The sequence below is a fragment of the Coturnix japonica genome, chromosome 34, assembly GCF_054131305.1.
Source record: "Coturnix japonica strain WE chromosome 34, WE-NBRP24, whole genome shotgun sequence".
Lineage (NCBI taxonomy): Eukaryota > Metazoa > Chordata > Aves > Galliformes > Phasianidae > Coturnix > Coturnix japonica.
In genome coordinates, this window is record NC_140696.1 from 3,879,964 (window position 1) to 3,894,939 (window position 14,976).

The following is a 14,976-nucleotide window of genomic DNA, read 5'->3' on the forward strand; positions in this document are numbered from 1 at the left end:
GCTGCTGTTTTCATTAATGGTCCTGCAGGGCCCAGTTGCAGCCAGCAGCCAAGCTATTATATTATGGGCTGGCAGGTGGCTTTCAGCCTCACTGGAAGATGGTAGGGGCAGCTTCTTGTAGCTGTGTGACCCATCTTCTCTTCAATTGTATCATGCAGCTTTGAAGTCTTTGGTGCCTGTTCTCTTTCCTGATCCTTTTATCTGTTTGGGGATTCTTTAGGAGTTTTCACTCCAACGCCTGGACAGCCAGTTGGATGATCGAGTCAACATCCTGGGATTTTCCATTTTCAACCAATCTCACGCTTTTTTCCAAGAGTTTGTCCAGAGCCTCAACCAGTCCTGGCAAGAGAACTGTGATCATGCTCCTTTTACTGGGCCAGCAGTAAGTAAAATCCTTCTCCCCACCTCTGTTCATCAGAAGCTTCATTATCCATCGGGACCATGGGGTAAGACAGTGAGGTTGGGGAGGGAAACTTCACAAAAGGGACCTTTGGGAACCAGGTGGATGCAGAGCTGGGGAGAGCTTTGGCTGCATTAGACTGTATGCAGAGCCTTAAAGAAAACCTAATCCTGATTTGAATTATACTTCATTGTCTGTGCAGGGGATGCACAGACAATGGTGTTGTCCTTGTGTGTTTGCCTTAGGAGTATGGCTTGTGGAATAGGAAGGGGGAGTCCAAATGCAAACAGCATGGGAAAGGCTGGGCTTAGGCAGATGCCAGGAGACTGTGTGGTGTTGCTGCTCTGACATCTCCCTGGTGAGTGAGGAGATGAGTGCTGAAATCCTCCCCAGGGACTCCTTGCAACTGGGAGGTTTTGCACAGATTGGAATGCAAGGGTTGTGACTGCAGCTGGGGGAAGGGAGGTAGAAAATACCATCCATGGAGCTGTTTGCAGCTGCTTTAATGAACTCCAAGTCCCCTTGACAAGCTGCGTGCTGCTGAAAATCTCCATATTATCACTATAAAGTGATCTTAAGTGGACAAAATAAGGAGATTGATGTCCTTTCTGTCTACATCCTATTGGGGGGCATGATGCTCAGGCCATGGTGGGCTTCCTCTGTGCATGATGGCTGCAGGTGTGTTCTGAAGCATGAAAGTAAATTTCCTTCTGATAGAACAAACAGAAGACTTGTAGGAAGAGGAGCTTTGCAGGTGTGATGGGGGAATAGCTGAGCTCATTGCTCCATTTTAGCTTGCGCTGTCTTGAACGGCTGGCAAAATCTGTAGGTGGAAGGATGCAAGAGTATGTTTCATTGTGGCACTTTTTTGAAGAGTGAATGAGTTCAGAGCTGAATGGAGCTGGTTTGGTTTGTGAGCCTGAGCCTAAATCACCCATCAGAGCAGTATGAAGCCAGCTGGATGCGCCTTTCATTCATTCCCAAGCACGTTCAGCAATATAGTGCACTGCATCCAGGATATGCCTGGACAGAAGGGGCTTGGCCACACTGCATCACCCTGCGCAAATCACTAGTGGGGAGTGAAGGCGTGAAGGGAGGCAATTTTTCTCATTATATCAGAGGGCCTAAAGCATTATTGGGAAGTGGGCTTGGTCCTCCTGAACTGATGTGAAGGTTCCCTCAAGGATCCATCGCCATCAGGTCATGTCCCAGGTGGTGAGAATAGTGCCTTGCCCAGTGAAAATACAGAGCAGAGGTGATATGTAAAATGCCCAGATGGGGCTTGTGTTTCTTTTGCTGTGTCTGCCAGGGAAACCCATTCCTACTTTGCAGCATGTTGTCTCTGCATTTGGAAATCTGGCAGGTCTCATCTCCTGGAGTGCATCCCTCTGTTAGAACTTCCCCCTCGTGTCCTGGGAAGCAAATCTCTCTTATTGAAAAGAGGGAAACTCAACAGCTGGAAGTGACAGGAGGGAGGTTTCCCGTGAGCTGCAGCATCCCAGGGCTTTCTTGTTGGAGCTGAGAAAGTGTCTGAGGGAGGAGGAGGAAACTACTTGCTCTAATGCCATTCTCATTAATCACGTTGCAAAGAAAGGAAATCAGAGAAAATCATTCAAATTACAGATGGCTAGATTAGGTAATTAGAATTTAGACTAAAACAGATGTTTGTAATTAAGTGTTTATGTCATTGAATAAAATCCAGATTGTAAAGTCTATTCCACAGGATTTTAATGGTTTTAATTCTGTGTTATGTTTGGGGCAGAGATACAAATGACAATGTTTTAGGACACAAAAAAAAGCTTGGCCAAACCTGGACTGGCCAAACCTGCTCATGTTTCCCTGGAGAACAGCTTGCTTTTAAACATGGCCTTTACGTGGGAGATTTCTGTAAATACCAACTAAAGCACTGCCTTTCACTTAGCTGTGTTTAACCTGCTGGAGGGGGGAAGGTATCCATCCACCGAGGAGCTGCAGCACGCTGGGATGGAGATGAGAACCTCCTATTCCCTATGGAAAAGACTCGATTTTCTGCATCACAACCCCCCTCCAAGGTTCCTAAATTGAAATTGCATGAGGTCTACCTGAAATCTCAGCAAACTGAGGTTAAGGAATAAAATATTCCAATCGATAACGTCAAATGCTTCGCTAATATCTACAAGTCTCTTGCTCACCAGCTAATAAGGGAGCATTAACTGCTCAGAGAAAAACGGAAATCAAAGTCTAACAGGAGGCAATTAAAAATGTGGGGCCGATGTTCTGGTTTGGTATGAGATGGCAAAATTTTGGTGTCATAGAGGTTGTGTTTGATGTTGTAATGTTTTTGACCAGCCAGCTGTCATTAATATGGTTCCTAATCCAGGAAAGTAATTGGTAGCCGTGTATGGTATCCTGTAGCTAAAATAGGAGTCACTCTGCTGTTATTAAGTGTGTGATAAAGAGCTGCACTGAACAAGGGCCAAGGACGGGATGGGTCAGAGAGGTGCTGTAAGGAGAGGAGCCTGTGTGGAAGGGAAAAAAGGAATGGCGGGGAAAAGGATTTGCTGGTTGCTTTAAGAAGCAATTCACAAAAGAGACATTGCAGTCGATGAGGTTCTACTGCTGTTCTAAGATCAGGCAGGGTTAAGTCTGGCTTGATCCGTTCAAATTAGCGATGTGATGAAGTCCAGGTTTCATTGGGCTGATGGAACTGGGGGAGACGGTCCCTGCAGGGCAGTGGGAGGAAGCGAGCCAAGCTCTGGGAGGAGCAGAGGATGCTGAGCTGCCTTAGGTCACCAGCAGGACAGAGCAGCCCTGGCTGCAGACAGACCCATGGCTGAGTTGGAACGGGGAGGGATGTGCTGTGAAGTAGCCATGAGGAAAATGCAGCCTTGATAGCAATGAGCTGCAGTGGCTTAATTCCAGCAGAGTCAGGAAGTGATGATAATTAAAAGTGAGATCTTATTCACAACAGTGAGCACGAAGAGCAAATGGCCAATTATTACCTAGATCAAAACCAGCGGAACGGTTGCGCGTGGGCAGAAGTCACAGTTTGTGAGGTTTGGTGGACAAAGGAATCCCATTGAAGGCAAACAAAGCAAAGGTGAAAAGTAGAGGGGACGAGCTCTCTGGTTCTGGATTTGGCTTCACAATGCCATTACAGAGCAGGTAACAGTCAGCAGGAAAGTGGAGGCTGCAGCGAGGGAGGAGATGATCTCAATGGGAAAAGTCTGGGAAGCAGGTCAAGCAGAACCTCATTTCCCTTGGATCTATTGCTCACAGCAATGCTGGTGGGGAGGTTCTATGGTGTCCAATGGTGGCTCATGCTGCTCAGTTGTCTTACCTCCTTTAGGTTCATCATTCTCCTTGACCAGGAGATTGAACAGCTGTCCCCAAAGGGCCAAAACCCTGTGGCTTGTTTCCAGAAGACTCATTTATTTTCATTCCTTTTCCCCCAGCTCTCCTCTGCCCTGCTGTTCGATGCTGTGTACGCCGTGGTGAGCGCCGTGCAGGAGCTGAACCGCAGCCAGGAGATTGGTGTGAAGCCCCTGTCCTGTGGCTCTGCGCAGATCTGGCAGCATGGCACCAGCCTGATGAACTACCTGCGCATGGTGAGGGCTGTGAGCAGAGAACAGGCACAATTTCTGCTCGTGCTGGCACAGCTTCCAAGCACAGAGCATCGATCTCTTTGAAGGCAGCGCTGGGAATGAAAGGAGAGAAGATCTGAGGACTGGTTTGTCATTGGCCTTAAAAGTACATGAAACTCCCATTTTTTCAGGCATTACTGTAGGAAAACTGAAGTTCACTGATAATTTTTTTTCCCCCAACATGTGAAAGTTTCAAGTGATTTGAGTTCTGCTTTGAGTGAACTTGAGCTGCTATAAGGTCAGGCAGTACAACTGCTGACAGCTCGAGGCCAGAGGTGAGCTTCATATGAAGGGGGCTGAGCTGTGTGGATCTAGTAGTTACCAGCAGTGACCAGACATAGGAGCAGACCCCTGGATTTCAGCCTGTGTTTGTCAGTCTGAGCTTCCAAACTGAACCAGGCCAGTCAGAAGGGGTGTGTGTTGTGAGTCTGCTTGGGGTACAAACAAAATGCCATTAGAAGAGGAAGCTCCCTGAGTATTTTGCCCCAGTGATGGATCAGCTGAACCTCAGCCTTCTGCTGCTGTGACCCACACATAAGCCTCTTAGCCAAAGACAAGAACATCACTTCAGTGTTATGCTGCTGCTGTAAGGAGAGCAGCCAGGTGCGTAACTCACTCTCTCTTGGACAGGTAGAATTGGAAGGTCTCACCGGCCACATTGAATTCAACAGCAAAGGCCAGCGCTCCAACTACGCCCTGAAGATCCTGCAGCACACACACAGCGGCTTCCGACAGGTAAGGGTGGGTGTGTGGGTCGGATCCTTATGGTGCTTGTGAAACTCATGCTGGATATAAGGTCACACTCTGGTCACTTTTGTTCTGAAGCTTGTGGAGCTGCACTGAGTGATTTCAATGGGGGGAAAATGTGGGAATTCCTTGTGAATGGGCAAAAATTGGTACTTCAGCTGAGGCTAAGGATGCTGCAGGGACAGAGCTTGGTGTCACCTATAGCAAACCATTGACGTTACGTCCAAGGAGCACAGCCTTTACCAGCAAACCTAAAAAGATAGAAAAAGACTTCATGTGTCTTACTGCCATGGTGACAGCTCTACAGCTGCCCTTTATTTCTGCGAGTGCTGCTTCTCCTGGATGCTGGCAGAGAACCAAAGCTGCAGTACCTTTCTATCCCACCCCACTCGGGCAGAGCATCACGGTGTTGGGAAATCTCTTCTGGTCCAGCAGCAGAGAGCTTTATCCTCAGCAGGATGTGGCCTGCCAGCTCTTACCTGTCAAGTGACAGCTTGGCTTTGATGCTGCCTTTAGCTGGCTCTGAGTGAGCAGGGATCAAGACAGCCTTTTCCCCACAGTGGGATCTCTCATAGCACCAATGCCCTTTGAATCATTCCCCAAGCCCATCACGCTCTGAGTAAAAGTGACAGATCCAAGCCCATCCACATTAATAGGAGCCTACGTTCAGCTGGAGCAAGGGAAACAAATGCTGCAAAGCTCACTCTGACTGCTGTATTTCTGATGTGCTTCTATGTGGCAGGGAGTTCACATGGAGTGCGCGGGTTCTTGTGGAGCAGTGCTTCTCCGAGTGCTCCACAGACAGCACTGGCTGCAGCGTTCCCCCTGGCAGCCCTGTGATGCAGCTCAGATGATAGAAGTGATGGGTTTTCCTTCCCAGCAGCCAGTAACCGACCTTAGAGCTCGGAGGCAGCTGATATTCCAAGCCCCAGGAACACTCTGTCCCCCCCACCCCCATCCCTTTTATTTTGCAGATCCCTCTGGGATCTGGAGGAGACATTGAGTTGCATTGACGACAGTGATTTAACATCTTTTATAACACAGAGCTCCTATTTAAAGAGAGGATCTTCCTTCTTTAGCAGGGGATGGTACAGGGGCCTCTGCTTGTACTTCAGGTGGTGCTGGATTGCTCTGTGTGGTCTGTAGTTATGCTTTTCATAGCTCACAGCTTGCAAGCTTGCTTTGGGGATGGGCTTTCCATTGCTCCATTGCTGCAGAGGGAAGCCAAAGCCCCAGAGGCTGCAGCCGCTCCACCACACCGTGGATGCTTATCATGTTCTCGCCTAGCGTGCTTCTTGGAATAAAAATAACTAAATAAATCATTAGAAATCATTTAATTAAACCCATCGTGAGGGGACAGGGTAAGGAAGAGACATCCACATCCTGGGGGCAATCGTGTTCCCGAGGGTTATATTAACTGATTTGTCCAGATTCTTGTTTGAAACGTTCCTATTCCCTTATTTTTAATCAAGCTCACGCTCTCTGCCCATTTCTCTGCCTCTCTCCCTCACTTTCTCTCCTCCACCCTCTCTCCTTCCATCTATCGAAGCCACAGGGACTTCCAGCTCATCAGCTTTGATAGAGAATTCACCGATCTTGAAGCCGATCCAGATCTCAGCCAGCAAACAAATTAGAGACAGTTAGATTTTAAAATTTGCTGTTGCTTTTGGGCAAGGAGAGACGGGGCTTTTTGACATCCAATTTTTAATACATTTATGTAATGTGCTGAACGTGTTTTTTCCCAGTTTAGCTTAACTAGTGGAAATTTTTCCCCAGCCACATGAAAGCTGCTCTCTGTTCATAGAATGCGCGATAAAGCACAGACTCATTAATGTGTCGGTGATCCATAGATCTGACAAGGACTGGTTGGTAAATGTCAGCTTTTTATTTTCTCCTTTTCTTTACCCATACAAAAGAACATCTCTAAGGTACCCGGGCAGCAATTTGCAGTAAACCAAGAGCTCAGGTTTGGCAGCTCAGCCAGTGGAGGGGGTGAAGAAGGGCTGGGGTTTGCCTGGCCCCAGGGAGAGGCAGGAGGATGCCCTACAATGGCACACAGCCATGACCTCACCTTTAGCAGCTGTGTCCTGCTATGGAGCAGTGGAAGTGATGGGGGTGCTTAATTGGTGAGCTACAGATGAGCTACCAGCTGATAACTCTGAGATCTGCTGTGGTCCCCACTGCCACGTTGATGTTTTTTAGCGGGGAAGCAGCTAAATAGTGGGTCCCCATGGTCCCTGTGGGGCTTGCTCCTCCTCAGCATGGTTTTAGGGACAGAAGCAAAGAGACAGGTAGCTTGGTGTGTCCTGTTTGGTGATGGGAGCACAAGAAGTGTTGGGGGCTGTGTGCATGTCTTGGGGCTGGCAGGTTTCTGTGGTCACCTCTCGCTGTGTCCCCTGCTGTCTGCTGCTAACAGGGGTTTTGTCTGCTTGCCTTGGCATCAAGGTGTCCTTCAGGAGTGCCTGGCAACAATATGCACTGTCCTCTGAGGGTCTTCATTTGTTTGCTTTATCCCCTTTTCCACCCCTTCCAGAAAATCATTCCCTCCTTTCCAGGCTGATGTAGGCACCATGTTCCCATCACCTACTTAATTACATCTCCTACTGGCACAGTCCCTTCCTCTTCGGAGCAGACAAGGATCTCCAAATGGAGGCTTGATGAGAAATGAGAGCATTTTGCACTCCTTCCTTTTCCTGGGGCCACCGCAGGACAGAGGGTGATAAATGCAGTCTGTAGGACAGTGCTTGCTAACCAGAGCCTGGAGGAGAGCTGTGCTCCTTGCAGTGATGTCTGCTGCCTGCAGTGAGACAGATTCAGGACTGGTTTTACCTTAATTTTTAGGTAAAAAACAATTAAGGAGTGATAAAGACCTCTGAGAAGTCTTGCCTTGTCATTTCTCCCTGCCATCATCTGCCATTCAAGCCTGCAGGGCACTGAGCAGAAGACTTCATTAAAATCATTAGTCCACGTGGTATTTTGTCATCTCGTACCATGAGGAGCTTACAAGCCTGGCCATCACTGATGTGGTCTGAGCAGAGGAGCCGGCATGTTGGCTGCTTCTACTTTGCTATGGAGATGTGAAGTTTCTAAGTGCCACTGATCCCCCTTTGAGGGGTCTCGTCTGCCTATGGGGACACAGCAACATCACGAGCAATGCCACCTTCTTGCTTATCCCAGCCTCATGCGCCTGCTTCTTATGTGGCTCATGCTGAGACTGGGTGTTTTCTTTCTCTGCTAACAAAGCCATAGATGAAGAAATGCCTCCTGCCCCACGGCGCTTTGCAGGGTCATGGGGAGAACTTCTGCACTTGGCCACAGCCTGCCACCAGGTGGTACCATCTGTATCCAAAGGTGGCAGCTCCAGATTGCAGCCAGGTGGCTGCGCTGCCCTCACTGCTCTCCTGGGAAAGCTTTGCAGTCACTTCAGCTCGCCTGATCATTAGAAGCCCTCCTCTGATTTTTCAGCTTGTTTATTTCTGGCTGGTTTATATCTATTTATTTTTTTGTGCTAACGCTGTCGTTTTAGCTTCAAAAGCTGTTCTACCTCACTGTGATGGGCCTCCTCCACCTGGTGTATTTATACAGACCAATCACATCCTCTACTAAAAACTCCCAGCGTCCTAAAAACTCTTAAGTCCAAGTCCACAGCCTTAACAACGGGACTATCTTAACCATATTTGTGCAGAGCATTTGATTATTTCCTAACCCGCTTCGCAGATGAGTTTGTTTTCTGTTTTTCAAAGGCTCTTCATATGTAGATGGAGATGATTAAGATCACCTTGACATCCATCTTACGAGACAGGGAGCGATCTGAGGATCCCAGGCATCTCCTGACACATTCAGCTTCAGCTCTGGCGAGCTGCAGGAGGAGTCAATTAGTGGTATTGTCATGCTGTGAGGGGACAGTGTGAGCTGGAATGGGGCACAATGGGGTGAAGGACCCTGGCACTGGGAGCACTTGGCTTTGGTGCTGTGCTAAAAGCAAGGTCACATCCGCTGCTCTGCCAGAGGAGGAGGCGGTCAATTAGTCTCAGTATGCCAGCGGGGGAGAGATGAATTGGAGAACAGTGAGGGCTGTTGAAATTGAAGTTAATCTGTCACTAATCTATGGTTGTGAAATCTAGGGGCGAAAAAACCAAGGAGGCCTTGTTTATGGCTGATCCCTCGCTTGCAGAGCAGCTGCTGCGGAGGGGTGGTTGTTCACCATTGCAGCAAGGGACAGTGCTTTGTGCAGAGATGGGGTCAAACCTGCCCTGTGCTCCAGATGGGCCAGCTGAAGTCTTGCTTCAAGAGCTCTATGTCCATGGAGTGAATGGCAAGTCTCCCAGTTTAGGAGCATGATGCCTGCTGGTCTATCTATAGGAAAAGAAAAGGCTCTTCCAGAGGGTGTAAGGGAGCAGGATCCCAATCATGCTCTGAGCTGCATGCTGGAGGTGCTGCTCTCTCTGTCCAGAGCTCTGAGGGAGGCAGATGAGACTCTTGAAGTTAAAATTAGGATTTATGCTATTCCTCCCCCTTGCTGAAAGCTGCGTCACAGCTGAATCATGACACTCTTCCCATCATTGGGGTCAACTCCCCAGTGCTGCTGCCGGAATTAATGGCAGACACCTGCAGGACAGCAGGGGTTCTGCTTGCTTTCAGATGCATTACAGAGACAGAGCAAAGTGAGGCAGCTGGAGGCAGGAGCCCCATGTCCCCATTTCTGAGCTCTCACCATGAAATCACAACACTTAGGCACCTCCTGAAGTTCTCCTTGTTCAGGGAAGGTTTTGGCCTGGCATTGTGCCCCCAGGCTTGTATACCAACCCATCCATTCCCCTGCCTTACCTCTATCAGGGTGCGTTGCAAAGATAACAGAGCACTCTTCAATTCCTTTTACAGGGTCAGCCTATTGGCTGTCAGTCACCGGAGCCATATGGTGGGTGCATACAGTAACTCGCCCTGTAAATTTCATTATTGTGTTGTTTATCTCTGCAGATCGGCCGCTGGCACGTTTCTGAAGGACTCAGCATGGACAACAGGATATTCTCCTCCAACATATCCGACAGCCTGTTCAATACCACACTCATCGTCACCACCATCCTGGTAAGTGAGGGAGTCACCTGCAGTTCCCATTAGCCCATCGCCAGCCCAACACTTAGGGGTGTCAGTCAGATGGAGTATTATTCTGTCCTCCTACCCCTCTCTGCCCCCATTACGCAGTGCTGCACACTGATTTCATAAAGAACAGACCATCAAATCTCTAATTACAGCACTGAGGACAATTCATGACAGTGTAATTAAACTCAAGTTGATGTTTCATATGGAAATGATATTTGATGAGTTCAGAAGCAGCTGGGGAGAGGGCTGGGATGGGGATAAGTTGCCGTTTTACATTCATCTCTGAATGATGTTCTTGTTTTGTGTACAGCTGGTAAGTTAGAAGGGACAGTTGTCCCTTCTACCCATAATAATTACTAAAATTGGCTAAGATGGATGCAACTACTCTGAAGCATGACTTCACAGGTACAGGCACCACCATCCTCATCTGACAAATTCCCTTTCCTGGAATGCTGGGCTGGTTACCCCATGATTGTTCCAGTGCTTCTGCTTTAACGCCCCTCAAAATCCTGAAGCACTTTAGGCACTATTCCTCTGCTCCTCACTGTGTCTGTAGAAGAGCCCAAGGTGGGGAAGAAGCTCTGTGCCAAGAGTCTGGGCTCTGTGCATCCTGTGTGAACTCAGGGCGGTCACTGGGCTGATCTAGCACATACTAGAAACAGCCACATATATCATATATCAGCCACATATATCATATCCTAGATTGGGATGATCCTGCTGTACCTCCAGCATATCCCATAACACAGGTGGAGCTAATGAACATCAGTGCAGAAATGGCTCTCCTGGCTTTCCTTTGGGTTCCCAAGCCATCTGATGAGCTGTCTCATAGGGATGTATCAGGACAAGAGATAGGTCCTGGTGCCTCATAGCAGAGCCCCCTCCCCTCCGTGCTGCCCCGGCTAAGATGGGAATGACAGCTGCCCAGTTTCGATGCAGGAAAACCCTTACTTAATGCTGAAGTGGAACCATCAGGAGCTGGAAGGCAACGACCGCTACGAGGGCTTCTGCGTGGATATGTTGAAGGAGCTGGCAGAGATCCTCCGCTTCAACTATAAGATCCACCTGGTTGGAGATGGTGTCTATGGAGTCCCTGAGGCAAACGGCACGTGGACAGGGATGGTCGGGGAGCTGATTGCTCGGGTAAGTGAATTAACCGCTCCTTTTGGCTGGATTCTAGTGGGACTTGGCAATGAAAAGCCCTGATGCTTTATTAAGTGCTCCAGGATGGATGAGGGTTTTAGCCCTTGTGCGAGGCTCTGACCTGAGGATCCCTCATTAATGTGTTCTCCTGGTTGCAAATGCATTTGTTGTGTCAGCGTGGCTGTGTGTGAAGCAGGAAGAGCAGGCGTTGGGACCTCTGGGCATTCCCAGGGCTGTTTGCTTTGCCCAGACTCTGAAGTTCTTCCGAATCTTATGGGGTTTTTTTTTCAGCCTGTGAAAAGATATAATGAAAATATGAAATAGATAAAAATACACAGGGTCTGGAAGGGGTCAGAAAAATACACTGAGTAGAGCACAGCAAGTAGAAATCACATTTCTACCCAGAAAACTGTTGGCATTTCAGCGCTGTGGCTTTGAGTGTTGTTTTCTGGAGAGGAACTTTATTGTTTGTTTGTTTGCAGTGTATTCATTGAGATCTTTTTGCAGTTCTACTTTGTGGTGGTGCAGCTGGGTTTGATAGCATTTATGAGCTCCTCCATCCTGAGCCCCTATTGCTCATGCTCTGTTTTCCTTCACAGCTGAAGGTGCTCCTTCCCCAGGGATCCCGGGGCTTAAATACACTTCATGAAATGCTCCCAGATCCTTAGTAAAACAGGCTTAGCCAAAGCTAACATCAGGATTGATGCTATTTAAACCGCTGTTTCCTTGCTCACTTGTTCCTGCACTGTCTTGTCATTACCATTATGCCCATGAGAACTCGGTGACAGCTTCTCAGCTGGTGCCACATCCACAGTGAGGTTGTTTTTGAGAATCTTAGTGCTATAGAAGCACCTGAGCTGCCCCATCATTACCTTCCCAGCAGCAGCACATGGTGCAAAGCAGAGGAATGGGGGCTCGAGCCCATCCCCTGCTTCTCTGGGCAGGGATTTGAGGTGAGCATTCCTATATGATGTCCCCCACTATCCATCTGATGTCCCTTAGCTGACTGATGCTCAGTCCTCCCTTAGGAGCTTCAGCTGAGTGCTCACAGCCAGGGGTAAGGGAGATGCTGAGGGTTGGGGCAGGGCACACATCAGGGTCCCTGCTCAGCTGGTGTGTCCCCTGGGTCACCATCCCCAGCAGCATCAGCTCCTTACACCAGTTGAGATCCCCTCTGTCTGCCTCTCCTGAAGAGCCTTGTAGTTGTTTGCAAATGCTCAGGGCTATTGGCATAGTTTTTATACATCTCTCACTCTGTGTGTATATATATATATACACACACACACACAAGTACATATAAAACAGTTCTGCAGCATTTCTTCTGGGATGCGAGGAGGAAGGCGCGTGGAGCAGTGTGTGATCTGTGCAGGCAAAGGAAGGGAGCAGCCGTCACATTTTTGGCCTGCTGACCTTGGCAGCGCCTCCCCATTAAATGTGAGCTTCTGGATGGTGTTTTTTGGTCGAGATAAGTGTTTTAACTTCATCTTCACACAGCAACAATTTGTTTCTTCTTCAGCTCGAGCCTTATTTGGAAGGATTTTTCCTCCTGCTTTGGCAGGAGCTGGCAAATTCATGCGAAGCTGAATCAGAAACTGGAAAAGAGAAAAGGTTTTGTCTGCTTTGCTCTTCCTGGGTTGTGGTGGGTCCCGGGGTCAGGCAGAGCAGAGCTGGCTGTGTACATGCATCCCACCCTGGGACTGCTCCAAGCAGGAGAGCTGGCTGCACGCCTTCTTTGCCTTCATTGCTTCACTCAATGTGAAGCTCAAGTCCATGCCCCTTTAGCACAGGGAGGGCATCAGTCAGGACACAGACTTGCCACAGGTGTCAAGACATCCCAGACCCAGAGGTGAGGTTTAACACACATACTGTGCAGGGCTGGAAGCTCAGAAACATATAGAGCTCCATGCGATACCTTCCCACTGTTTTATTTTCATCTCTGGAATGCCCCCATGGCAATGAAGCTCACAGCAACTACAGGCTGTATGTGAAAAGTGTTTTATTTTACTGCTTCTGGATGAACCAGCTATTGATTTATTCCTAAGCGTTGAAAATTCTATTACAGCTAATTGTACGCTGTGGTATGATTGAGAAGGGCATGGTATAAATAAACATAAGTTTGTTGTTGAACCAAATTGACAAGTATGTATCTTATCGACCTGCTCAGGAGCTGAGGAACACAGGGCTGGGCCAGGCAGGGCAGTGAGGATGCTCTCATGGTGGAGCAGGTTTCCCTGTGAGCCCTATTGGGTCTGGCACCAGCAAACTTCAGCCTCCAGCAGCCAGGCTGACACCTTACACTCCTGCTATCTGTAACAAGCCAACAAGGGGAGCAGCAAATCTTCCCACCTCCTATTGTTTGAAGTTGGAGCCTTAGGGGACAATAGGGCTGAAAGAATTATGGCTCGCTTCTTCCCACCACAGCACAGAGCCTGGCTTTGACTCTGAGATGTTGTCTTGTCTTCCCTTTCTCTCTCTCCCCAGCACATCCTCGAGCTGAAATGAATTCACTAGTTAGCTACATACCAACACATGTATTCTCAAGGCAACGTGACAGCTCTCTCTTTGTTCCACCACGGCTGGATTTGTTGTCTGGGTAGTGGAGCCCTTTGGTGGCTGTTTGGTGCTCGTATCTCAGCTCATAGTGAGTTGCTGGTGTTCAGCATCCTTACAGGGTGCTACTGGCCTTGCTGAGTGCTCAGTGTTCTTGCTGCTCCTTGAGGAGATGGCTGGTGCTACTGCAGGAGGTGCTTTAGGGTGGAGAAAAGGCTGGTGAGAACAAGCTCCTGCTCTTTGCTTCTGCACAGCATCGCTTGGTGAGCAAGATGGAGTGCAGTAACACCAGACCTTTGGCTTCTGTGTCAGTGGTCTGAATCTGGCTGAGATTAGCAGTGATTAAAGCTCTCTTTAAAGGGGGGGAGATCACAGAATCACAGGATACAGTTGTGCATCTCATGCCTCCTGCTCAGCACCAACACCAAGAGCTGGAAGAACTTCAAAGCTTTTGGGGTGAGGTTTTCCAGCTCAGTCTCTAGCGACCAGTTGCATGAAGATACTTTACAATCAGACCCTCTCTTCCAACTGCTCCAAAAAGGGAAAGGAAAGAAGGGAGAAGGATGGAGAAGTTCTCCCCAGATTGGCAGAGTCCTGCAGTGGGTGTTGGTGTTGAGTGAGGAAAGCTGTGCGTGGGTGATGGAGAGAGGGGGAGTCTGTGTGCACAGTGCAGCACTGCAAACGTGATGAGAGAGATGGGAGAATGGGGGTGAGGGAGATGGGGGAGTGGGAGGGAGAGGTGGGAGCGTGGGAGGCTGTGAGCGAATGGGGTCTGCATGTGCTGCTGGTTTTGGTCAGTGTGGTGGGAGCTGAGCGAGTGTCCCTGCAGGCTTATGGGCCCCATTCCAGGGAATGGGCTGGTGCTAAGTGGCACAGAAACTGCTGACACAGGCTTTTTCTCCTCCAGTTCTTAGGGATAGAGCAGGTGAAGGAATGCAGATGGAAGCAGACCTGGTGCTGATGTCTGCTTTGATTGCTGATCGCCCCATCTATGTTAGTAATTTAAATAGAGGGCAGCAGCCTCTGGGGCTTTCTGGCTGTCACTTTGCATGTGGCAGGATTCATGCATGTCCTTAGAAAAGTAGTTTGGAGTGACCAGTTAATAGTCTGGAGCTGCAGCACTCAGTGAGAGCATGTCTCAGAGTTGTGCTCGTGTTCCCAGGGCTGTCCCTGTTTTGTCAGCACAAATCCTGACGCTGCTCGGGCTCTCCCTGCATGTTGTGTCATACCTGGACAGTGCATCGCCACTGGGCTGACATCAGCCCCATTCATCAGCACTCCCTCCTGATGAGCCTTGTCAGCAGCCCCAGTGAGGAGATGGATGCCTCCTCGTGGCTGGCAGTCCCTGCAATATCCTTCTTAAAGCTGCTTAATTGTTGTTCCTCTTCAGGAGCCTGGCTCAGTCCTTTTGCTTTT

The 14,976-nt window shown here is 48.9% G+C and overlaps 1 protein-coding gene across 6 annotated transcripts in view; it reads left to right on the plus strand.

Moving 5' to 3' along the window:
- GRIK4 (glutamate ionotropic receptor kainate type subunit 4) overlaps positions 1–14,976 on the plus strand; it is a 105,006-nt gene that overhangs the window by 73,185 nt on the left and 16,845 nt on the right. For 3 of the 6 annotated variants that reach the window (XR_014938251.1, XM_015884046.3, XM_085526110.1), the window contains exons 8-12: positions 221–382; positions 3,835–3,987; positions 4,654–4,758; positions 9,748–9,855; positions 10,807–11,010. Coding sequence is in view for 5 of the 6 variants with exons in the window: in XM_015884046.3 (XP_015739532.2) it covers positions 221–382; positions 3,835–3,987; positions 4,654–4,758; positions 9,748–9,855; positions 10,807–11,010 (732 nt within the window). In the remaining variant the exon portion in view is untranslated. Of the gene's footprint in view, positions 1–220; positions 383–3,834; positions 3,988–4,653; positions 4,759–9,747; positions 9,856–10,795; positions 11,011–14,976 lie in introns of all 6 variants that reach the window. The other 3 variants (XM_085526111.1, XM_085526112.1, XM_085526113.1) reach the window with 3 other exon arrangements.